This window comes from Bos javanicus, chromosome 15 (assembly GCF_032452875.1).
Source record: "Bos javanicus breed banteng chromosome 15, ARS-OSU_banteng_1.0, whole genome shotgun sequence".
In the NCBI taxonomy this organism is placed as follows: Eukaryota; Metazoa; Chordata; class Mammalia; order Artiodactyla; family Bovidae; genus Bos; species Bos javanicus.
The window spans coordinates 7,392,026-7,419,005 of record NC_083882.1 but is presented as its reverse complement, the minus strand read 5'-3'; the positions used below and the strand labels follow the sequence as shown (position 1 = coordinate 7,419,005).

Here is a 26,980-nt window from a genome sequence, read left to right as displayed (position 1 = left end):
ATGTAAAAACAGCGATACTAACATCCTCGAAATAGAAGTAATCATGGGACTTTCACAAATAGACTATTATGTAGCCATTTCATATGATATTTTAATTACCATGGAATAGTGGCCACAAGAATGTGCCCCACAGGCCTCCAAATACAGAAATTCAACTGGCCATGGGCCAAAGCTGCAGCACTCTGAAGACTACAGACACTTTTGCCCTAAGGCCATGCTTCCCATGGGCTGCTCCTCACCAGTGACTGAGGGCACCCCTTCTTGAGAGTCGTGGGACTCCTCTGATGGCTGACCTCAGCTCAAGGATCTCTTGACAGACTTGTCAAACTTTCTTTAGACAGAATGGATATCTAGGGTGCTTCTGTCCTACCTTCCTTCCCTCTCTCCTGCCCTGAACATCAACCTTGCATCACAGTCTTACAGCCCTTGAAGGTTTCTTCAGCTCCCTCCCATTTCTCTCACATAGAATTTCCCTTAATAAAATTGTTGCATGTTAATTTCTGTCTTTGCATATGCTTCTTGGAGGACCTAGACTAATACACAATGGGAAATGTTTATGTCATAAACATTCAAGCATGCCAAGTAAACATTTTATATATTCTATGATATTATGTTTAAAACAGCATTATAAAAGACTAGAAGGAATTACAGGAGCATAGTAGTAGTAGTAGTAGTTTCTTCATGGCGGAATTATTAATAATGTTGCACCATCCACTCTAAAACTTAGTGTATTACTTAGGAGCACAGGTTTTGGAATCAGACACCACGGCATCGCTAATGCAACGAACATAAACTTGGGCAAACTCTGGGAGATGGTGAGGGACAGGGAGGCCTGGCGTGCTGCAGTCCATGGGGTCACAAAGAGTCAGACACCGCTGGGTGCCTGAACAATCACAGTCATCCATTTGTTAGCTGTGCAATCTTTGGCAACTTACTGAAACTTTCTAAAATTCAGCTTGCAGAATGGGGATGCTAGTAGTTTGTGCCTACTTCATAGGATGGTCATGAGACTTAACATATGGAAAATGCATAGCACAGTGTCTGGCACTTGAAAACATAACTAATACTTATTGAGAATTTACTATTTCAGATTTTCTATGTCTGGTATATATTTTCTTTCTTTATTAAAAAGAAGTAACTTTACCCCTATTATCTTTAAGACATCCTAATCTCTGATGTCCTGTCTCCTCCTAGAGCCATCTGGAGAAACACAACCTAAACACCAACAATTCCTCAAAGTCTACTTCCATCAAGAAGTCTCCAGGGTCCCCTAGTTGAAATAAATCTTCCGCCCTTTCTGCGACTAATCACCTTCCCCAAATCCCCCTATTTGTCATAAACTTTTATCACAGAACCTATGTGAATGATTGTGAAGCCCTGTAGGGGTTTTAAAAAGCCATGCTGTGTCCTTCCAACAGCTTGTGCGTGCATGCTAAGTCACTTCACTTGTATCTGACTCTTTTCGACCCCATTGACTGTAGCCTGCCAGGCTCCTCTGTCCATGGGATTCTCCAGGTAAGAATACTGGAGTGGGTTGCCGTGCCCTTCTCCAGGGGATCACCCCAACCCAGGGATCGAACCTGTGTCTCCCGTGTCTCCTGCATTGGCAGGCAGGTTCTTTACTACTAGCACCACCTGGGACTCGCCTTCCAACAGCTTAACTGTGCTTTTCTCAAAATCAGCATTCAATGTATCACACGACTTACTTATTTTGAAATTATTCCAAATTTAGAGAAGGCTGGGATTGGATTCATATATACTTTAGTGGATCAGACTTATTAATAACATAGGAAACACTGCGTGTGTCCACTCATGCACATGCACACACACACACAAGTATGAGCAAGAGTGAAAAAATCTGAGGGCCGTCTGTGTGTGGATGTGGTCCCTGGGTTCCCACCAGCTTCCTCACTATGAAACAAGGGTAGTTTGGAGTAGCTGAAAAACGGATTACTGGGGGTTTTCAATTCGTATAGTCTAGTTGCTTTCAAAGCTTCTCTCCTTCCCACTTCTCCTCCATCTTCTCTCTCTTTAAGGGGTACACTTCTTGGTAAAAATGATATCTTCCCAAAGCTTAAAAGATAAAACAGATACAGCAAACCATTCTGTTTGAAGGAAGAATTTCCATATTATGTTTTCTGAGGACCCCCAGGCGTTGCCAAGCATAGTTCAAAATCCTCCATCTAGTCCAGTTTCTCCACAAGCAGAGAACTTCCACAGGGTGGAGCCTCTGCTTGAATATGTCCTGAATTACTCCTACTGAAGGCTGCTCATCTGGACATTGTTGACTTTGCAGGAAGTATCCCTTCACTGTGAACCTGTCAGTACTAATTCTGCCCTCAAAAGAATGAATCTGCTCCCTCCACCTTTACATTTCTTAAAATAAAATTTTTTAAAAAGCAAAAACACCTGTGCCCTCATTAAATTTATTCTTCTAGAGCAGAGGTGGGTTTCCCATTTCCCATTTAAATGAAATTTGAATTCTAGGATGCCTTATTTGCCCAGGATCCTCCATTTTTCCTTCTCTATTTTGCCTTCTTTTTCTCTAAATGGGGCCCTCCAAAAAATTAAATTTCAGGCTTCACAATCCCTAGGTTCCGCCCTACCTCCCACCCTACAGAGTAAGTTTCTCTAGTCCCAACAGGGGCTTTTCTGTGGAGAAGCCACTCACTTTTCTGACGGCTTTCCACTTGGAATGCTCCCTATTTTGCCAATTGCCTGCAGCTGTGGTCTAGACAGAGTGTGGCTCAGGGACTTAATTACAGCCCTTCCCTGCAGTCCTTCCCTCCTGTTGAAGAGTCAGTCCTGCATTGCATTTCCTTCCTCGGCGCTCACACTGGACATTAGGCTAAAACTGCTGCTTAAGACCTTTTCCTGTCAAGTGTCATCAAGCACGTCTCCCCCTCCCTGTGTTCCTGCTACCCTTCTCATTTCTCTTTGTTTTGAGCTCACCATTCTGTCTTGTCAAGATCTCTTGGAATGCAGAGTCCATCATTCAGCTTTTCAACTTTTCACTAAAATTAAATCAATTTGCTTTCTGTGATCAGTAATGTCAGTCTTTTCTTTCAAATCAGCTAGCATCAGACCTAAGTAACTTAGGCCACTTAATGATTATTTCCAGAAGGTACAACCACTTTCAAGAAAATTCAAGAAGAAAAATAAATATCAGTGTTAGAAACTGAACCAGGAGTCTAACACATGCTACAAAGTACCAGTTGTCCATTCTGAGTTGTTCATTGTTTTACCTGTAAATGAACACTGAGAACATCTCCAAATCTCAAATATAAAGGTTATTGGGCCAGTTGTTCCAAGGAAAATGCTTTTATTCATAAAATTAAAAGTTAACATTCTTGGTTTAGGTTTCCAGGTGAAAAAGGAAAAACTTCTAATGCTTATATTAAAATATTAGTATGAGAAGAGTAAATTATGTTTGATAAAGAATAAGATGAACATGGATGCACGTGTATGTATGGATGAGTTCTTTTACTGTTTACCTGAAACTATCACAACCTTGTTAACTGGCTATGCCCCAATACAAAACAGAAAGTTTAAAATAAGAACAAGAATAAAATGAACATTCATTATATCTAATCCCCTTACATAAAATTAAATGCTTTCAAAGTTTAACCTTGAAAGAGTCATATCTTGATTAATATCTTTTCAGTAGGAAATATCACTTCCATATAAAACATATGAACTCTTAATGAAGAGTTTAATAATAATCATAGCCATCTGAAATTTATTAAACATTTCTAATGTGCCAAGTACTATATTATGTATGTTACACATACTAACACGCACAAAACATGACGGCATATAGGCATATTTAGCTTGAGATAAAGGCAATGTCCAAATGATCATTCTTATTTTAAATCAAATATTCAAAGTGAGATGTAATATATTTCTTAGAGCTTTATAGCATAAGACAAACCAATTAGAAAAGAAAAAGTGGACAATCAAACTCTTCTTTATCAAAGGTTTACCTTAGTGATGCAATTCACATGTTAAGACACTATATTTCTCCTTGGAACATAACCAGGAAATGAAGTGATTCAGAAGTTTTGAATAACTCTCAATGCTGTTGAATTACCTCATATGCATTTAAAATGCTCATAAGGTAATTTGTATAGTGCTTTATAACATTTCAATTGATTATCCGATCAGCCCCAGAATGAGGAAGCCTAGAAGATATCCCTTGCCACAGAAGTAACATAAAACTGACTACAGATGCTTCTCCAGATCACCAGGGGAGAACCAAGCTTACGGACTGCCAACGGTTTTGGATAAAGATTCCTTGAGCTCTCTTCTCACATCCTTCTCCACATATCTACCCTGCAGGACTTCCTGCATAGTCAGGACCTTATGGAGATAGCTGAAACTTTGTCCACAGCCTGGCTTCTCTCTGGGGTTGCATTTCCTATTACTTAATAGACGTCTTCACCTGAAAATCCCATGGGCACTTCAAAGTCAATCTCAAGCAAACTTCCTTACCAGCTTTTCATTCTCCTGGTCTCAATCCTTATCTTCCCTCTGTATTCTTCCTCTTAGAGACTTGCAGTCAGCACCTTAACCCAAGGCAGAATCCACAGCTCTCCCTGTCCACGTGCAATACATTACCAGGTTTTTTGAAAAGTATCTTTTACAAAGCTCACAAGTCCTTTCCTCACTCCCTTTCTGGCCCCACATTCCACACATGGATCACTTCAGTTGTCTCTCAGCCTCCCGAACCCCCTCCTCAAAGCCACCCTCTACCTCATAGCCAGCTGTGTTTTATAAAAGGTGAGGAATCACAGCACCAATAGCTGAAAATCATCCTCTGACCATGTCTCCTCCCCTCTCTCCCATCAATCACATCCATAAATGAGCCTGCGTTATAGCTGAGCCTAACACATGACTTGGCAAATGAGGAGCCAAGTGTGGACCTAGTTCCACATCTTTGCCTTCAGCTTTTTGATCCATGCCTTGTAGCGTCCTTCAGTTCAGTTCAGTCGCTCAGTCATGTCTGACTCTTTGCGACCCCATGAACCGCAGGACGCCAGGCCTCCCTGTCCATCACCAACTCCCGGAGTCCACCCAAACCCATGTCCATGAGTCGGTGATGCCATCCAACCATCTCATCCTATGTTGTCCCCTTCTCCTCCTGCCCTCAATCTTTCCCAGCATCAGGGTCTTTTCAAATGAGTCAGCTCTCCCCACCAGGTGGCCAAAATACTGGAGTTTCAGCCTCAACATCAGTCCGTCCTTACCTCCCCATAAACAGTCAGTACGATTAACATGACCTTATCTTCAAAATCTCAGGTTGAATGTATTGTCTAGGGAGACCTTCTCTGCCCCTTCCACATCCCACCCACTCAGATTTAGGTGCCCAATCTGTATATGTTCATAACCCTCTAATAGCTCCTCAGTAATATTATTTGTTACATAGTTTTCTTTGTTGATTTACTTGTTGACCTGCCTGCCCCCCTCCAGCAGACTTAACTTCCTTGACTATAAGGACTACATTTTATTCACATTATTAACCTCAATAGGTAATAGCTACTGAGTCTATTCATTTATAAATATCCAATTGAAATATCTTTTATTTGCATTATATTTAATGTCAAGCAATATGGATGACTGATTCTAAAGACAGCCTAGTAATTGAGACTGCATTCTCTCTGTTTCACTTTCCTTCTGGGAGACCTAAAGCCATAATGTAGACATTATTATTATACGATAGAGTAGACCACTAAAGCACAAAGACAGTGGGTAATGTTATGGATGTAAAATGATCTGAACAGTTCTTAGTACATAACAAATGTTCAATAGGTGTGAGTGGCTAGGACCTTCTGTTCCTATTAAATTGCAACATAAAATCATATGGTTATTTTTAAGCTTGAAGTCACAGCTGTCCCAAAATATGAATGGCAGTTTTTCATCACTGGAAAGGTTTGATTCATACTATCCTGTTCATTTTCTTCCTGGGTTTTTCTTGGAAATCTAAAAAGCATGTGGCATGTGAGAGAACTGTGGTACTGAAAATGAACCCTAGATAACTGCACTTTAAAAACACAAGATCATGTTGTGCAGAGCATTGTATTATGCTGCATACATTTATATAACTGACGTGTGAGAGAACAGGTGTCATTCAGTCCTATTGCTATGGCTGCAAAAATAAATGATGAGAGAAAGTCAGTCTTTACCTATTACCCAGGAAATAATGAGCATCTCCATCCATGAGAAGCAGGATGTTTTCATCCTGAACAGCTGTTTTGCATGATCTGTGCTGGTTTCATTAGGAAGGATTTTGGTGCCTTCGAATCTGTCAGCTGCATTCATGACTAGCAGTCCCAGAAAAATGGTGAAGGAGGCAGCGTGTGCCACAAACTTCATGAATGGTCCACGCATTATCTTTCCCATCTGCCACAAAACACACCAAAAGAAAGTCTTAGCTTTGTTGTGTGCATTTTGCAAAACACACATGTCTATACACAAGAACAAACATCTGTGCAGTCCAATGTTCTTCTAAGATAATTATGTACATTTATAACTGATAATAAAAAATAATCCTTTATGCTAATATAAAATTTTGTCTCATTGCTCATCTATATATGCTGATATTTGGGATTGATAGTTAAATAAATTCACTTCTATAAAATAATATTTAAGTTCTTAAAATATATGTGATACTGACAAAATATTTTATTAGTATAATAACAAAAGGCAGAGCAGAGTATCACAATTATTCATGAAAAACAAACTAATTTAGTGGGCATGAAGTTTTGAGGAAGCAGCAGTGAAAATATTAAACTGAATCTACTTTGCCATGTATACACCCTTCGTTGACATTTGCCTTCTGGGCTTCCCAGGTGGCATTAGTGGTAAAGAACCTGCCTGCCAATGCAGGAGACACAGGAGACGTGGGTTCAACCTCTGGGTCAGGAAGATCCCCTGGAGAAAGAAATGGCAACCCGCTCCAGTATTCTTGCCTGGAGAATCCCATGCACAGAGGGACAGAGGAGCCTGGCAGGCTACAGCCAATAGGATCACAAAGAGTCAGACACAACTGAAGTGACTTAGCACTAGCACTGTCCACACATGTATTTCACTGATGTGGGTGCGAAGAACTGACTCATTAGAACAGACCCTGATGCTGGAAAAGATAGAAGGTGGGAGGAGAAGGGGACAACAGAGGATGAGATGGTTGGATGGCATCACCGACTAATGGACATGAGTTTGAGTAAACTCCAGGAGTTGGTGATGGACAGGGAGGCCTGGTGTGCTGCAGTTCTTGGGGTTGCAAAGAACCGGACATGACTGAGTGACTGAACTGAACTGCTGTGGGTGCAGGTCAAGCTTCAGGTGATATTGTATGTTGGAGATGCTGTGTGGAGCAGAAGTCAGGAGTACCAAGAAAAGGACGCCCAGCCAAGGGCAGGACAGCAGGGCAGGTCCCGCCATGCACTGAACCAACGTCCTGGAATGACACTGCATTGAAAGTCCAACATTTTAGGTTCAGGTTCCAGTTTCATTCCCTAATTAGCAATGAGTGAACTTCCTAAATTATGTGAAAATCAGAGTCTTCATATAAAATATGGAGACCATAAAGCTCCTGCACATCAATAGTGCAGGAATCATTCCCATCTGAGATGCACGCATCCTAGTCAGAGCAGAGGTGTGGTGTGTGCCCAAGATGTGTCTCAGGGGCTCTGTGCACCCCTGGAATGGTAAACAAAACTCAGCACACGCATGTAAGGATATTTTTTTGTAGGAGAGGGCTCATAGCTTTTAACAGCTTTTTAAATTAACTGATTATTACAGAAAAATATAGAAATAAAATACAGAAATTAATAATAATACCACCACTTATCCAGTACTTTTATGTGCTAAGTACTGTTTTAAGTGCTTTACTCTATTAATTACATGTAACTGTTACAACAATACAAAGGGGTATATGCTGCTGAAATGCCCATTTTACAGATGAAGGAAAAGAGGAAGAAAGGTCCAGAAACTAGCTCCTTAAGTGGTAGAGCTGGAATTTGAACTCAGGTATACTTGGGGCTTCTCGGGTTGCTCAGCTGGTAAAGAATCTGCCTTCACTGCAGGAGACCCTGGTTCAATTCCTGGGTTAGAAAGTTCCCCTGGAGAAGGGATAGGCTACCCACTCCAGTATTCCTGCCTGGAGAATCCCCAGGGACGGAGGATCCTGTTGGGCTACAGTCCATGGGGTCGCAAAGAGTCAGATACTACTAAGCAACTAAGCACAGCATATTTGTTTTAAGAGTTAATGTTTATATTTGGTTTTCAAAACAATTTCTTATTTTCTCATGGAAGTACATATACATGTAAATTTTTAGGGGAAAAAAAAGGTTCTAAGGTTTTTAACAAAGAAATGCTATAATGGAAGAAATCCAATCAATATTCTCTGCTCCTACAAACTTTATCAGTCTATATGGTTTTCAAAATCATAAAAGTTAGAGCTAGAATGATGAGTCACATAGCTTAGTCCTTTCTCTCTTAATTAGAATCATTTTTAAAAAAAATTTTTATAGGAGTATAATTGCTTTACAATGTTGTGTTAGTTTCTGCTATACAACAAAGTGAATCAGGTATATGTATATACATTTTTCATTCTTCTTGAGCCTCCCTCTCGCACCATCCCACCCCTGTGATTCGTCACAGAGCACCGAGCTGAGCTCCTTGTGCCATCAAAAGCTTCCTACTGGCTATCTATTTCATCCATGGGAGGGCATACATGTCAGTGCTGCTCTCCCAGTCTGTGCCGCCCTCCCCTTCCTCTTCCATGTCCACATGTCCACTCTCTACATCTGCGTCTCTGTTCCTGCCCTGTAAATAGGTTCATCAGTACCGTTTTTTCCAGATTCTATTTTTATGTGTTAATGTACGATATTTGTTTTCTCTCTCTCACTTAGGCCAGGCAGAATGTCATGCTGTGTATGTGTGTGTGCATGTGTGTGTGTGTGTATGTGTATGTTTATCTAGATCAATAGATCAATCTAGTTTTAAGTCAATGGATCCATACAATTAGATCTATTGCAGAGCCAATTCAAAATTAATTTGTAAAAAGTTGCTATAAAAATCATGTCTGAAAAGCATACTTCCCTAAGTAAATATTCCTTAGCTTGAATCAGAGTATTTTTTTGTGTTTCTTTTTAAGACCCTGTTTAAATAGAACTCTCATATAAAGTTAAAACAAATGGGAGAGAAAATAGGACTGATTTCCTTTTGCCTATTGTCCTTATCGATGTTTTTCTTTAAATATGGACTGTTAAAAACTGAACATTAATGCAACTTTAATTTCTTTTCCATAGTGTACCACATATACAATTTAAATTTGGCATTGTTATATATACAATTTATCGTGACTTGGCTATTTAATCATGTATTATATAAAGTTTTTCCATGATCCAGTGGATGTCGGCAATTTGATCTCTGGTTCCTCTTCCTTGTCTAAAACCAGCTTGAACATCAGGAAGTTCACGGTTCGCATATTGCTGAAGCCTGGCTTGGAGAATTTTGAGCATTACTTTACTAGCGTGTGAGATGAGTGCAATTGTGCGGTAGTCTGAGCATTCTTTGGCATTGCCTTTCTTTGGGATTGGAATGAAAAGTGACCTTTTCCAGTCCTGTGGCCACTGCTGAGTTTTCCAAATTTACTGGCATATTGAGTGTAGCACTTTCACAGCATCATCTTTTAGGATTTGGCATAGCTCAACTGGAATTCTATCACCTAGAAAAACATCTATTTCTGCTTTATTGACTATGCCAAAGCCTTTGACTGTGTGGATCACAATAAACTGTGGGAAATTCTGAAAGAGATGGGAATACCAGACCACCTGATCTGCTTCTTGAGAAATTTGTATGCAGATCAGGAAGCAACAGTTAGAACTGGACATGGAACAACAGACTGGTTCCAAATAGGAAAAGGAGTACGTCAAGGCCGTATATTGTCACCTTGTTTATTTAACTTCTATGCAGAGTACATCATGAGAAATGCTGGACTGGAAGAAGCACAAGCTGGAATCAAGATTGCCGGGAGAAATATCAATAACCTCAGATATACAGATGACACCACTCTTATGGCAGAAAGTGAAGAGGAACTAAAAAGCCTCTTGATGAAAGTGAAAGTGGAGAGTGAAAAAGTTGGCTTAAAGTTCAACATTCAGAAAACGAAGATCATGGCATCCGGTCCCACCACTTCATGGGAAATAGATGGGGAAACAGTGGAAACAGTGTCAGACTTTATTTTTCTGGGCTCCAAAATCACTGCAGATGGTGACTGCAGCCATGAAATTAACAGATGCTTACTCCTTGGAAGGAAAGTTATGACCAACCTAGATACCATATTCAAAAGCAGAGACATGACTTTGCCAACAAAGGTCCGTCTAGTCAAGGCTATGGTTTTTCCTGTGGTCATGTATGGATGTGAGAGTTGGACTGTGAAGAAGGCTGAGCGCCGAAGAATTGATGCTTTTGAACTGTGGTGTTGAAGAAGACTCTTGAGAGTCCCTTGGACTGCAAGGAGATCCAACCAGTCCATTCTGAAGGAGATCAACCCTGGGATTTCTTTGGAAGGAATGATGCTAAAGCTGAAACTCTAGTACTTTGGCCACCTCATGCGAAGAGTTGACTCATTGGAAAAGACTGATGCTGGGAGGGATTGGGGGCAGGAGGAGAAGGGGACGACAGAGGATGAGATGGCTGGATGGCATCACTGACTCGATGGATGTGAGTCTGAGTAAACTCTGGGAGTTGGTGATGGACAGGGAGGCCTGGTGTGCTGCTATTCATGGGGTCACAAAGAGTCGGACACAACTGAGCAACTGATCTGATCTGATCTATATAAAGTTTAATCAAATAAAGCTCATACACATGATTAAACTTTATATAATACATGATTAAATAGCCAAGTCACAGCAAATTATATATATAACAATGTAACTTAAATTGCATATATGGTACACTATGGAAAAGAAATTAAAGTTGCATTAATGTTCAGTTTTTAACAGTCCATATTTAAAGAAAAACATGGCTAAGGACAATAGGAAAAAGGAAATCAGTCCTATTTTCTCTCCCATTTGTTTTAACTTTATATGAGAGTTCTATGGATCTTGTGTATGAGCTTTATTTAGGAGAAAGAAATGGCAACCCACTCCAGTGTTCTTCCCTAGAGAATCCCGGGGACCGGGGGGTCTGGTGGGCTGCCTTCTATGGGGTCACACAGAGTCGGACACGACTGAAGCAACTTAGCAGCAGCAGCAGCATGAGCTTTATTTAATCATTTACTTCAAGGTTCAATATCTTTCTGGTGAAAAAAAATCTATTGTTATAAATATTAAATGATCGTTTTTAAAGTTCTCAATTTATTTGACTGTTGTGGAAACTGGGATTGGGGCATTGACTATTAGTAGTGAAATCTATGAAAAACTTATTTACTCCCTGCCTTGTTCAGGGGAGAATCAGAGGCAGCCTTCAAAACACAAAATAACAAAAACTCAAGAAAGCACAAACTAAAACAGGAGGAGAAGAGAAAAGGCTAGGGACGTAAAACAGAGTGAGAAGAGAGCCACCCACGTTAGAGTGGACCTCAAGTCTGAGAGGCCTGGAGCTTGCATCCAGCTGTCTGAACACATCTCAAGCCAGTATTTAGCCATCCAGGGCGATGAGCTGCACCTCCCTCCTGAGCAGGCTCACTCTCGCTCTTCAGGGGGTTCCTGGCCCTCTGCAATCGACCCCTTCATTCTATCCAGAGGGCAAACAGGAGAATCAAACCAAGCATTTTTGTTGCTCATTAAAGGTTGTAGTTTAAAGAAAAAATAAAACAAGAAAACACATAAAAAGTTGGCTTATAGGAAACTATAGTGACGTGTGTGGATATTCATATTTTCCATTTATTATCACAAATCATTGAGAGTTGAGTTTCCCTATAGAGATGCTGGGAGATTTGGTGGACTTTAGGAACCAAAGTTACTCCTTTGAGTTTACTATGAGTTACTCACAGTAAAATTTGTCATCTATATATTCTGTGATGTAAACAAATTTCTAAAAAAAATAACTAAAGAATAATTGACCAAGTGAAAAACTGATGGAGTTTCAAAAGGGAGGGGATATTTGTATACCTATGGCTGATTCATGTTGAGGTTTGACAGAAAACAGCAAAATTCTGTAAAGCAATTATCCTTCAATAAAAAATAAATTAATTAAATTAATAAAAAACCACACGGGTTGCGGCAGGGGGAGAAACTTGTTGGGCAAGGTCTGTATTTCACTGGTATGATTATCTGGCTACAATATTCATTCCCTTTTTGGGAACTACAGATCAGATGTTATGCTACAAGTTGATGCTCTTTCAGTCCTTAAAGCTGAACAAATACAAATTAGAAAGATGGTTTTACAAAACAGATTGGCCTTAGATATTCTAACAGCCACACATTGGATATTATTAATATCCACTGTTGTACATATATACCAGATATGAGTACTAATGTTACTCACTTTACTAAACACGTGAACAAAATGAATCAGGCTATGGATACTCCTAAAGCCACAGTCACCTCACTCTGGGAAACGTTAACTAGCTAGCTCCCCATGGTGGAAAACTATCTTAATCGTAATAATTCTAATTGTTCTGTTTTTGCTGTTTGCTTCACATCTGTAACTGTGTAACTGGATTTGTTTCTTGCCGTCTGAAAGCTTTTAGGTTACAAAAGGTTGTTCAAGCTCCTAGGAGTACCACAGCCTCCTCCAACTATTACTTGGGGCCCCTGGATCAGAGACCCTCCATTTGAGGGTTAGGAGAATATGCTGCCTCAACAGCAGGAAGTAGTTATGTAAAGAAAATGATGCCCCTTTCCCTTGGCAATATAATTCTCCTAAAAGAAAAGGGGGCGATGAGAGAGTGAATTCCTAGGCAGGTTAATAAGAAGTTCAGGGTCCCCAAGGAGAGAGGGGTCTGGGATTTTTGAGGAAGAGATAGGAGTCTGGAATTCTCAAGGAGGAGGAAAGGACAAACTTTTTTTTTTTTTTTCCTCTCTCTACATTCCTTAGTCTTCGTCACATAAAACTTTTTTTTTTTTTTAAGCCCAGAACTGATGATTACACAAAAAAACAATTCAGTTTAAACTCTGTACTGGGGATTATATAACAACAATGTAGCCTGCTTGAGGACAGTTTTTGCTTCCTGAAAACCTTCTGACTAATCCTGATATCTTAGAATGTATATTATGGGAGTGGGTCTGGTAGGGTCTTTCTACTGTTAAGTTCTAATCCTGTCATCCTAAAATGTAAATTGTGGGAGTGGGTCTAGTAAGACTTTTACAACCTTGAGACATTCTTTTGATTTATTGTAATAACTAATTTAAAAAGTATATAACCCCCTTGCTAACACTAGCGAGGGGGGCATTCTCCATCCCCCTTCTGATGTCTGTGTCAGTAGCTTTCGCTGTCCCTTTGCATTTTAATAAAACTCTGCTACACAAAAGAAAAAAAAAAAAACTGATGTACCTGAAAAATGACTGAAAGGAAGAACTTTAAATATTACATCATATTCTTTTTAAGTATGTATTTATGATCAAATAGCTATTAAATACCAATAGTAAATAGAAAAGGTTGAAGCTAGTACTAGCTGAAGCCAAAATGATTTGAAATCACAGCATGACCTATTTTTACTATCATGAGCATAAAACATATTTGGATTATGGTAGAAAAAAGAGAACAAGTAAGGACAAAAAAGAATTTCTTAAAGAGCAGACTTGAGGAATGAAAACCAAGCTCTAAACAGAAACAGGGACTCTGTCAAGGTGCATAGGCCTGAAATTTGATCTGGTATAATTTTCATGGATGTTTTTGAATTTTTAAGTATTTAAAACAGTATTTTAAATAAAAGTATTAATATAGCCTGAGTAATTTTCCATTATTACAAAAAAATTTTTTCTAAGCTGTAATATTTATATCTGTATCACTAAAGGGAAAATATAAGATATATTTTATAATCATGCTTCAAACCCTAAATAAGAGTCAGTAAAATAGATTTTAGATATGAGAGAAAAATACATTGACAGTGTCCTTTTAATTTGATTATTTGCCTTGATGATCTAAATGAGGATGAAAAACAGATGGCAGAAAGAAACACAGTTATGGAAGAAGAAATAGTGAAGGAAATCAGGTTGATTAGGATTTAATCAAAAATTAAGAAATGTGAAACTCTAAGGACTGCCAAAAATAGTCTGTCAAAGACCAAACCCTCTGAAAGGCATTATGTTTTTGAGCCCATTATGGAGAGGGGCAATTATTCACTTTAGAAAATATATTACAGTTTGATCACAGAGTAATAAGAAACATAATTCAGTTTAAATCTCTGAAGAACCCAGAAATGTATGTTGAAGCAGAATAGAGACCACATACATAGATGTGGCCTGTGTTCTAGTAAGGAGGATTAATTAGTTTTTTCAAAATGAAATCTGTCATTCCTATGAAAAAAGGAAAAGCTTAACTTTCTAGAAAAAAATCCATGCTATAAATTCTAATTCTAGTAAATATCACTATTTTCATTTTATTTTCCTCCTTTATATTTTATTTATGAATCAATTTTTGGCCTTTATGGGGAAAACATTTATGATGATAGATTTTACCCTCAGGAGAAAATGCTCAGTTTCTAGCAGTTCCTATCTTCATCACTGGAAGTAATGATGAAGCTCCCACTGTGTGAAAAAGGCTTTGCATCGGCTTCTTACTATAAGCCACTTAGAAACATTCCTATAAGGTTAAAGCACCAAATATGTGACTAAATAATAATTTTTAAAAATGTTGGCAATAAATAAAATTAAAAAAACAATGGCAAGATGTTTATTTTAGCTAATAAATTAAGATTTATTAGCTAAAATAAATGATAAACAGAAACTTTCATCTCAAATTTTGCCAGCAGGGGGAAAAACAAAAGGAAGCATTTTTAGGATGTTATTTGAAATTCTGCTCAATGCATGCTTCATTAAAAATGTAGAAATATATGCACAGGCATGACTAGAGAGAAGACAAATAGGAATAATCTAACTGATGTTTTGTTTCACATATTACTAACAGTGATATTACAGGTGAATTTTTTCTTTCCATTGCTTTTTAAAAATTTCTTATAGCAAATATATTATTTTTATAATGTGAACCCAATTCTGACTTCCTGACATTTTTGTTTGAGAAATAGAATTTTCCCTGCTTAACTGGGTCTGATAAATAAAACAGACAGACTTTGACGGGCTGACAGAGGTCCAGGCTTCACAGACGTACCTTGCTGCACGGAGCGAACCAGTAAACGAGAGCCAGGAAGGGCAGTCCCACGGCAACGGCGAGGACCACAAGGAACTTGACCGCCATGGTCTGCTGCCGCAGCCCGGAAAGGTTCTCATACCATATGGACAGGAGCTGCTGTTGGCAGTTTGGATGGGCTACAAACTAGCAGGGGGTAACAAAACATTTAACAGCTTGATTAAAGAAGGATTCAGCATAAGCTTTTTCTTGTGTTCTAATATTAAGTTCTATCCTTTCTCATAAAAAATATTGTTAGAATTAAAGAACAAATGTAAAATTTGTAGGGGACAGGTATCAAGCAATGTGGCAGGAGGCTGTAATGCAGTTTATGTAAATTCAAGGATTCAAATTTACCAAACTTTTCCTTTAGGACTAATGGACTTTCAAAGCATAGACGAATTTTGAAAATTTACTGTTATAAAAAGCTTCATCAATATTTTATAAAAGGACTTTTATGATTATGCACTTTTTCCATCTAGAAGGAATGATATAAAGATCCTGCTAATTTGGATGTCTAAATACTTTTTAAAAAAAAAAGTATACCACCTTTTCTGCCCTGACCTAAAGGGCTAAATGTATTTTATACTAGATTCCCATTTGCATATGATCTTTTCATGGACTGCCTATTCTATTCCATTGATATATTCCTGTGCCATAAACTCTTTCAAATAAGAAAATTATATAACTAAATTTCATAATTTTTACTTTTCAGAATATTTTTGTTCTCATATATTTAATTTTTACAGATGAATGCTATATATGACAGAGAGCATCATTTAATATACAAAAAGCAACAATCCAAAATAACAATTGCTGAAGAATATTAAAAGGTTAGACAAAGGACAGATTATATAAAGGAACTAAAAATGTTTCCTAAGGATGGTTAACAGTCAAAGACAATTAAATCAAGATACAGTGTTTGTCTTTGTAGAATGGTAAGGTTTAATGATACATGAGTGGAAGAAATAAGCCCGTTTATACACTGTTGACGTGTACCTTTTTTGAGGGAAATTTATCAAATGTTTTGAAATAACAGAAACTTAAGAAAATAATAGACACCCTTAAACAGTAAATGGATTAAATGAACATAATTATATAAATCAGCATAATGATATGTAGGCTTTGAAAAGGTTGAGTGGATGTTAACATGCTAATATATGAAGATGTCCAAGATAAATGTATGGAGAAAAATAGAATACTGACTATTCTGCATTAAGAAATAGGAAGACAGAAAGGGGTTATGTCTATACTGTTTGAAAGCCAATCATAAGTCTGTATTACTTTTATTATAAAATCCACCTTTAAAAACTGGTTTTTTAAATACAAAGGGAGAAAAATCAAATCAACAAAAATAGAAATGAAAATGGAGAGATCACAACAGACAACACAGAAATACAAAGGATCATAAGAGACTGCTATCAGCAACTATATGCCAATAAAAGGGACAACTTGGAAGAAATGGACAAATTCTCAGAAAAGTACAACTTTCCAAAACTGAACCAGGAAGAAATAGAAAATCTTAACAGACCCATCACAAGCATGGAAATTGAAGCTGTAATCAGAAATCTTCCAGCAAACAAAAGCCCAGGACCAGACAGCTTCACAGCTGAATTATATCAAAAATTTAGAGAAGAGCTAACACCTATCCTACTCAAACTCTTCCAGAAAATTGCAGAGGAAGGTAAACTTCTAAACTCATTCTGTGAGGCCACCATCACCCTAATACCAAAACCTGACAAAGATGCCACAAAAATAGAAAACCCAGGCCATTATCACTGATGAACATAGATGAAAAAATCCTTAACAAAATTCTAGCAAACAGAATCCAACAACATATTAAAAAGATCAAACATCATGACCAAGTGGACTTTATCCCAGGGATACAAGGATTCTTCAATATTCACAAATCAATCAATGTAATATACCACATTAACAAATTGAAAAATAAAAACCATATGATTATCTCAATAGATGCAGAGAAAGCCTTTGACAAAATTCAACATCCATTTATGATAAAAACCCTCCAGAAAGCAGGCATAGAAGGAACATACCTCAACATAATAAAAGCTATATATGACAAACCCACCGCAAACATTATCCTCAATGGTGAAAAATTGAAAGCATTTCCCCTAAAGTCAGGAACAAGACAAGGGTGCCCACTCTCACCACTACTATTCAACATAGTTTTGGAAGTTTTGGCCACAGCAATCAGAGCAGAAAAAGAAATAAAAGGAATCCAGACTGGAAAACAAGAAGTAAAACTCTCACTGTTTGCAAATGACATGATCCTCTACATAGAAAACCCTAATGACTCCACCAGAAAATTACTAGAGCTAATCAATGAATATAGTAAAGTTGCAGGATATAAAATCAACACACAGAAATCCTTTACATTCCTATACACTAACAATGAGAAAACAGAAAGAGAAATTAAGGAAACAACTCCATTCACCATTGCAATGAAAAGAATAAAATACTTAGGGATATACCTACCTAAAGAAACAAAAGACCTATATATAGAAAACTATAAAACACTGGTGAAAGAAATCAAAGAGGACACAAATAGATAGAGAAATATACCGTTTTCATGGTTCGGAAGAATCAATATAGTGAAAATGAGTATACTATCCAAAGCAATCTATAGATTTAATGCAATCCCTATCAAACTATCAATGGTATTTTTCAGAGAACTAGAACAAATAATTTCACAATTTGTATGGAAATACAAAAAAAAAACTCAAATAGCCAAAGCAATCTTGAGAAAGAACTGGAACTGGAAGAATCAACCTCCCTGACTTCAGTCTCTACTACAAAGCCACTGTCGTCAAGACAGTGTGGTACTGGCAGAAAGACAGAAATATAGATCAATGGAACAAAATAGAAAGCCCAGAGATAAATCCATGCACATATGGACACCTTATCTTTGACAAAGGAGACAAGAATATACAATGGAGAAAAGACAATCTCTTTAACAAATGGTCAACCACTTGTAAAAGAATGAAACTAGAACACTAACACCATACACAAAAATAAACTCAAAATGGATTAAAGATCTAAACATAAAACCAGAAACTATAAAACTTCTAGAGAAAAACAGGCAAAATGCTCTCTGACATAAATCACAGCAGGATCCTCTATGACCCACCTCCCAGAATATTGGAAGTAAAAGCAAAAATAAACAAATGGGACCTAATTAAACTTAAAAGCTTCTGCACAACAAAGGAAACTATAAGCAGGGTGAAAAGACAGCCTTCAGAACGGGAGAAAATAATAGCAAACAAAGCAACTGACAATTAATCTCAAAAATATACAAACAACTCCTACAGCTCAATTCCAGAAAAATAAACAACCCAATCAAAAAGTGGGCCTAAGAACTAAACAGACATTTCTCCAAAGAAGACATACAGATGGCTAATAAATACATAAAAAGATGTTCAACATCACTCATTATCAGAGAAATGCAAATCAAAACCACAATGAGGTACCATTTCATGCCAGTCAGAATGGCTGCTATCCAAAGTCTACAAGCAATAACTGCTGGAGAGGGTGTGGAGAAAAGGGAACCCTCTTACACTGTTGGTGGGAATGCAAACTAGTACAGCCACTATGGAGAACAGTGTGGAGATTCCTTAAAAAACTGGAAATAGAACTGCCATATGACCCAGCAATCCCACTGCTGGGCATACACACTGAGGAAACCAGAATTGAAAGAGACACATATACCCCAATGTTCATCGCAGCACTGTTTATAATAGCCAGGACATGGAAACAACCTAGATGCCCATCAGCAGATGAAAGGATAAGAAAGCTGTGGTACATATACAGAATGGAGTATTACTCAGCCATTAAAAAGAATACATTTGAATCAGTTCTAGTGAGGTGGATGAAACTGGAGCCTATTATACAGAGTGAAGTAAGCCAGAAAGAAAAACACCAATACAATATACTAACGCATATATATGGAATTTAGAAAGATGGTAATGATGACCCTATATGTAATATAGCAGAAGAGACACAGATGTATAGAACAGCCTTTTGGACTCTGTGGGAGAGGGCAAGGGTGGGATGGTTTGGGACAATGGCATTGAAACATGTATTATATATGAAATGGATCACCAGTCCAGGTTTGATGCATGATACAGGGTGCTTGGGGCTGGTGCACTGGGATGACCCAGAGGGATGGGATGGGGAGGGAGGAGGTAGGGGGGTTCAGGATGGGGAACACATGTACACCCAAGGTGGATTCATGTCAATATATGGCAAAACCAATATAATATTGTAAAGTAATTAGCCTCCAAATAAATAAATTAAAAAAAAAGAATGTGAAATTTTAAGAATTAATGAGTTTACATACAACTTAAGATATGCGCTGTTTATGGAATATATGTTATATCTCAATAAACAATTTTTTAAAGAAAAAAATAAGTAAAACGTATCTTACATAACTTAAGAAAGCAGTCAAGAATAGGAGGCACTGCCTGAAGACAGAGACTAAAAATATTCCACAAATAAAGATGCAGGAGATTCAAATGCACTAAAGAAGGAACTGAAGGCATTGGTCCAGAAGTGGACAAAATTAATAAGTGGAGATGGGTCTTTTTTTTTTTTTTTTTTATACTTTACATAATCGTATTAGTTTTGCCAAATATAGATGGGTCTTAAATAATGATGTTCCCATCCTACAACAATGCCTTGTATTTTGAACACACAAAGCCATTTTTGCATCATTCCTTAAGTAAAAGAAAGTGTCAATCATTGGATAAACAAGTCTAGATTTTTAAAGACCAGCATTTAGTGTAGGTGAAATGTCTCACTGCCTGGCAGTTAGAATTTACTAGAGGTCCTACCTAGAGCAATTAATTAGAAAAACCCAGCTTAACCTAATTATGCCAATCCTTCATCTTGATTTAGCACCAATAAAAACTGAAATAACATAAAAGGGGCTTTGTGCCTGATCTTACTTTTTTTACGTCATACTTAATGGCAAGTTTTAAACGGCTGAGGTTAGGACGATAGTGATCTCCACCACTGTGGTGTATTTCAACATCCCCATTCAGAATGGCTTCTACTTCTTCGGTATTTCTGCACAGATCAAGGAGTCCAACAACAAAATCTTTGCACTGCATCGACAGTTTTTTGTAGTCATTCTAGGAAAGATAAAGCAAAAAAAAAAAAAAACAGTAGAAGTATCACATTTTACTATGTTACACTGTAGAATTTATCAGTGATTTGACTGTAGAGAATAAAAAAGCTCTATTTTTAGGTTTATTATTCTTTTTAACATGCTTAAGTTGCTATTCTGTTGAGTGAGCTCTGAAATATATTAGCACCATAAAGATTGTCCTTATATTCCAAAGAGGAAATTTGTCTAAAACACAATGAAAGTTGCCAAAAAGTACTGTACTACACCAAACTCACCTGCTGATTCAGGAGAAATAAAAAGTTAGCAACTCTTTCCATATCATGATCATACTTTCTTGCACACATCATATCTCCTATGTTCATAACTTCACCAGCTAGGCACATAATACACACATTTGCTAGGTCTTTGGAAGACTTTACATACAGTGTTGATAAACTTGAGAAACAGAACATTTGGTAAGGTTTCAAGAAAAGCAAACATATATCACTTCCCTATTTACTAAATTGTTATTGAGGAACTTTACTTATCAAACTTATGGGGTCAAAAGACAAGATCTAATATATAGTCTGCAAATTGAGATTCTTTGGATAAAAGGAAGTTTAATGAAAATACTTTGATTATAAATTACTGCTGAGGACCTAATAGCATGTTGAGAGGATTTGGAGTCTACAGATCATATTTAAACATCAAATACTCTTTTCGAATTTACATACACCATCTATATATATCTTCATTTACGTTTCTAAAATTTCCTTCCTCTGGATTCTCTTACATGGAAATAAGGCCATTCATAACCCAGTGTTAATAAAGAAAATCTATTAGCTAGAATTTGTTGCATTGCAAGTGGATCATAGAATCTCAGTTAATCTTCACAGTCACCTTGATCACTTAGGTTGCATCCAAAACTGCAGCCACTAGGTGCCAAAATGAGGCTTTAAATTTAACCCTGTTTGGCTGCACTTTGCCTGTAAGAGTTTTGTCACTTTGTCTCTTTGTAGAATGCTTTTCTGTTTTGATCTATGAAGAACTGCAAGGTAAGCCAGGTAAATATGATTTCCATTTGGCACATCAAAAAACTAAGGTCACAGCCTCCACGGCGAGTTTACTCTTAAATCAGCTTTGCAGATGCAGAATTAGTTGTCCCCTCCATTTTGAAGTCACCAGTGTTATAGGATAAAAAGATTCCTTGCAGGAATCAAGAGAAGAAAATATTGGAGAAATAGGAGAGGCTCTAGATATGATTCAATAAGGTAACATTGTGGAGAGTCTATATGGAAAACAATTTCATCCTGAATGTATGCAAAGAACCTACTTGGGCTCCTCCCTGTTAGTTTCACTTTGCTAACTGTAGGTTCGAATAGATTCTATAAAAGGAATTTCGTAAACTATGTCTCAACTGAGAATGACTCAAACTCTTTTCCACGGTATCTGGTCAGAGGTCATGAGGAAACAGCTCTTCCCCTTTCATGAAATAGTCGGTTAAGGTCATGGGGAAGACCTTTGAGGTGTGGAAGTACATATGTTGTCCATGCCCACGATTCCATGTTATAGTGTTTAGGAGCTTGGGCTTTTAAGGTTAAATGCGTGCTACACGCATGCTAAGTTGCTTCAGTCATGTCTGACTCTTTGTGACCCTATGGACTGTAGCCCGCCAGGCTCCTCTGTCCATGGGATTCTCCAGGCAAGAATACTGGAGTGGGTTGCCATGCCCTCCACCATGGGATCTTCCTGACCCAGGGATCAAACCTGCGTCTCTTATATCTCCTACACTGGCAGGCAGGTTCTTTAACCACTAGCACCACCTGGGAAGCCCAAGGTTAGATATACTTGTGATCAAATCCCAGCTCCTCCAGTTTTTAGCCATGTGCTCTAAGGTATGGAGAAGGCAATGGCAACCCACTCCAGTACTCTTGCCTGGAAAATCCCATGGACGGAGGGGCCTGGTAGGCTGCAGTCCATGGGGTCGCTAGGAGTCGGACACAACTGAGTGACTTCACTTTCACTTTTCACTTTCATGCACTGGAGAAAGAAATGGCAACCCACTCCAGTGTTCTTGTCTGGAGAATTCCAGGGACGGAGAGCCTGGTGGGCTGCCGTCTATGGGGTCGCACAGAGTCGGATATGACTGAAGTGACTTAGCAGCAGCAGCAGCTCTAAGGTAACTTAAAATCAATCTATGAGGTAGGTGCTATTATTATTCTCATTTTAAAGATAAAAAAATACAAGCTTAGTGAGATTAGTTGTGCTAAAGAAATCACACATTTCTTTATATATAAAGAAAGAATATATATAAAGAAAAGAATATATATAAAGAAACTTTATATATAAAGAAGTGCGTATCAGGCATTTGAAAAAACATAATTATTGTATTATATCATCAAAGGCAAGACCTGAAAACAAGCTGTTTCTTAACATTAGTAAAAACCCATGGAGTTATGACAAAATTTAATATACCTGGCCTCTCTTGTCTGTAGCACTCAATTCTAGATGTATCCTTAGTCCTTATGGAGACAAAAATGTAAGACTCAAAACCAATACTCTCTAGAATTCCAATAAGGCTCATGTGAAATTAGATATTTCAAAGGAGAGTATGACCCTTCAAATATGGGGTAATACTTTGAGTAGAAACCACATGAATTGATACAGTACAGGCATTCTTTGCTGTTCAATATCTTAAAAATTATTTCCAACTCATTGCTAATTCACAAGATATATCCCAAGCAAAAACAAAACAAAAACCCATTAAAAAAAAAAGAATAAGACTGCTTTTAGAAATGTATGCTTTTTTTCACCTTGGGAATCATTTACAAATGTTTTCATATTTATGTTCTCTCACACTGAAATGTAAACTCACTAAAGTGAGATATTGGCAGTAGTTCATGAGCCAGACTTAACACTGTGATTTCAGTTTTTTGAAAGAAAAAGCGAAGCTGGCAGTTGATTTAATTCTGCCTTTGGCTCACACATTCACCCCATACATTAATAAATTAAAAGTGGGTGCTTGCCTATTAACCTTTGACTTTTAAAGAGATGACTGATAGTGGGTTAATAGAACATAAAGATTATAAAACATTAAAAGACCCTGATACAATTATCCTTTCAAAGGGTAATTTTAGTTGGATTTTTATATAGTAGAAGATACAGTGTGTAATTTTAATTCATAATTCCATATAAAGAAAAGGCTGCTCTATAGAAATTAAAAGGGTGAGGAAAATGCATGTCTTAGTTCTCATGAATCAACACTAATTAAGTGAGTTTTGGATAAGGGCAGACCTGGATTTCAAGTTAAGTACACTTGAAATCACTTACACCTCACTTACTAGGTGCACGAGTTGGGAAAATTACTTAAGCCCTTACAGCCTCAAAATTCTTATTTGTAAAGTGAGGATAATATAAGGTTCTTCCTAGGGTTGCTGTGAAGGTTATACAAGATAATAAATGCTAACTTCTTGGCTCAGGGATGGGTTGAATCAATGGTAATTATTATTGTTGTTGTTTTCATCATTTCGTAAATACCCAAGTCATCTCAGTACCTTGACACAAAATTGCACTAAAAAATATAAAATCATGATGAAATTCCTAGTGATAAAAGATATTTTCACATATTAAGGTATGGGTAAGTCATTCTGGCTTAGATAAGATAAGATAAGTCGCTCAGTTGTGTCCGACTCTTTGCGACCCCATGAATCGCAGCACACCAGGCCTCCCTGTCCGTCACCAACTCCTGGAGCTCACTCACACTCACGTCCATTGAGTCAGTGATGCCATCCAGCCATCTCATCCTCTGTCGTCCCCTTAACCTCTTGCCCCCAATCCCTCCCAGCATCAGAGTATTTTCCAATGAGTCAACTCTTCACATGAGGTGGCCAAAGTACTGGAGTTTCAGCTTTAGCATCATTCCTTCCAAAGAAATCCCAGGGCTGATCTCCTTCAGAATGGACTGGTTGGATCTCCTTGCAGTCTAAGGGACTCTCAAGAGTCTTCTCCAACACCACAGTTCAAAAGCATCAATTCCTTGGCGCTCAGCCTTCTTCACAGTCCAACTCTCACATCCGTATATGACCACAGGAAAAACCATAGCCTTGACTAGACGAACCTTTGTTGGCAAAGTAATGTCTCTGCTTTTGAATATGCTATCTAGGTTGGTCATAACTTTCCTTCCAAGGAGTAAGTATCTTTTAATTTCATGGCTGCATTCTGGCTTATACACGAGTTAAATTTAAGCTAACTAAAATAGCCTGTTTGTGGCCTGTCAAAACATATATTGTACATCTGCTTTAATTATTAAGAAAAGGGCACATTGACCAGAAGTAAGGAATATCCATGTTAAAAATAAAAATTGAATGTCTCCCTTCCTGGGAAGCCAATACTGGTCCTCCTTTTTGATAAGATTCCTTTCCCAGGTGCCAAGGCCAGACTGACTGTGTACATGCTGACCTGTGTTTTGAAACCTTGAAGGAATGTATCCCTGACTTACTTCATGTTCTTTATTCTGACAAGATATAAAACTGTGCTAAAAACCATGCTTTTCCAGATCAGTTCCTCAGAATTATGAGAGGCTGTCTTCCAGGCTTCAGTTTGCCTCAAATAAAACTCTTTTCTAAGCCTATTATAGATTGTTTATTGAGTATTTTCATCAACATTGAGTGTCACTTGAATGTACTGAAAATAAAACAATTATTCATTCATTATTTCAACAAATGTTCTACAAATATTCAGCAACCAGTGCTGTGATAGATAACACATTCTATCTCAGACAGAATTTTTAAAATGAGATTGTGTTCTTGAAGAATAAAGAAAGCATTGACTATCATTATCCAGCTTGTGACTGAATTAACCAGCCATGCTCTTGGAACCACAAGCAACTCTAGGGCTTTCCTGCTCTTCAGGATAATTGTCACTAAATGGCATGATGATCCCTGAGTCCTGTCACAGCTGGTGTACAGAAGAGTAACAAGCACTTATACAGCACCTACTACTCAGGGCTGTGAGGGACATAAAAGGAAATCAGATACTGCTCTCAAGAAAAGGTAACAGGAGGTGAGATACAATTTCAGACAAGAATTGAAGACAGGCATTTTCCTAGATATGTCAGATCCTCCTCACTTTTATGCTGATCGTTGCCACAGCAGCAGCTACTTATTTAACTTAATACAGTGCTTGATTCCAGTTTTTATTCTTCCTTCAACATAGAAATTCTCAGGTTCAGCTGAAGCCATGAAGCTTAAAGAGCAGCCATGAAGGTAAACAGATGCTTCAGGGGCTGAGGGCTCTCAGGTTACAAACCGCTGCACTTAACTTCCCTCCCCAACTATTGACTGGATCTAAAATTTTGCCAGAATGGATTTTCTCTGCCCGTCTATTTAAACTGATAGGAAAATCAAACACAAGAACAGACTCATACACTTTACTGCATTTGTTCATGCATCTGCCTCTCTTGAGCAGACTGTAGATCATAACAAACTGTGAAAAATTCTGAAAGAGATGGGAATACCAGACCCCCTTATCTGCCTCCTGAGAAACCTCTATGAAGGTCAAGAAACCACAGTTAGGACTGGACATGGAACAATGGACCAGTTCAAAATTGAGAAAGGAATACCTCAAGGCTGTATATTGTCACCCTGCTTATTTAACTTATATGCAGAGTACATCATATGAAATGCCGGGCTAGATGAAGCACAAGCTGGAATTAAGATGGTCAGGAGAAACATCAATAACTTCAGATATGCAGATGGCAGTACCCTAATGGCAGAAAGTGAAGAGGAACTAAGGAGCCTCCTGGTGAAGGTGACAGAGGAGAGTGAAAAAGCTGGCTTAAAACTCAATATTCAAAAAACAAAGATCATGGCATCCAGTACCATCACTTCATGGCAAACAGATGAGGGAAAAATGGAAACAGTGACAGACTTTATTTTCTTGGGCTCCAAAATCACTGCGGACAGTGACTGAAGCCATGAAATTAAAAGATGCTTGCTCCTTGGAAGAAAAGTTATGATGGACCTAGTGAAAGTTGCTCAGTCATGACTGACTTTTTGAGACCCCATGGACTATACAGTTCATGGAATTATTCAGGCCAGAATACTGGAGTGTGTAGTCTTTCCCTTCTCCAGAGGATCTTCCCAACCCAGGGTTTGAACCCTGGTCTCCCACATTGCAGGCAGATTCTTTACCATATGGAGAACTTAAAAGCTGTTGTATCACAAAGTTAGATTGTAAACCACTTAGAATAATTCATTAAGCTCGATGGTGGTCCATTTCCTCCTTTCCCTTTGGCCTGGACCCTTGTCCTGTGCCTCTGTAGGCTATTTTGCGTGCAAGCAACACCTCTGTCACCTTACTAAGGTATGATGACAGTCACACTGCCTTTCTGCTAACAAAAACTACTTTTCAACTTGGTCTGTTTCCTAGAAGGTTATTTCTTTTGCAAACAATGCCAGGCATCCTTGAACATTTTGAATGCCAGAACATAGCAACAGTTTAAAAACAAGCAGAGTAGTGTCTTCCCTTTTGTCTAAGTCGACGCCAGAGGTGTCTGGA

General features: G+C 38.0%; 1 protein-coding gene across 2 annotated transcripts in view; it reads right to left on the bottom strand.

Moving 5' to 3' along the window:
• The window catches only part of TRPC6 (transient receptor potential cation channel subfamily C member 6), a 158,259-nt gene that overhangs the window by 22,190 nt on the left and 109,089 nt on the right, over positions 1–26,980 (bottom strand). For both annotated transcript variants that reach the window (XM_061440136.1, XM_061440137.1), the window contains exons 3-5: positions 20,262–20,447; positions 15,280–15,444; positions 6,183–6,399 (exon numbers count right to left, since the gene is read on the bottom strand). In XM_061440136.1, coding sequence (XP_061296120.1) covers positions 6,183–6,399; positions 15,280–15,444; positions 20,262–20,447 — 568 coding nt within the window. The remainder of the gene's footprint in view (positions 1–6,182; positions 6,400–15,279; positions 15,445–20,261; positions 20,448–26,980) is intronic.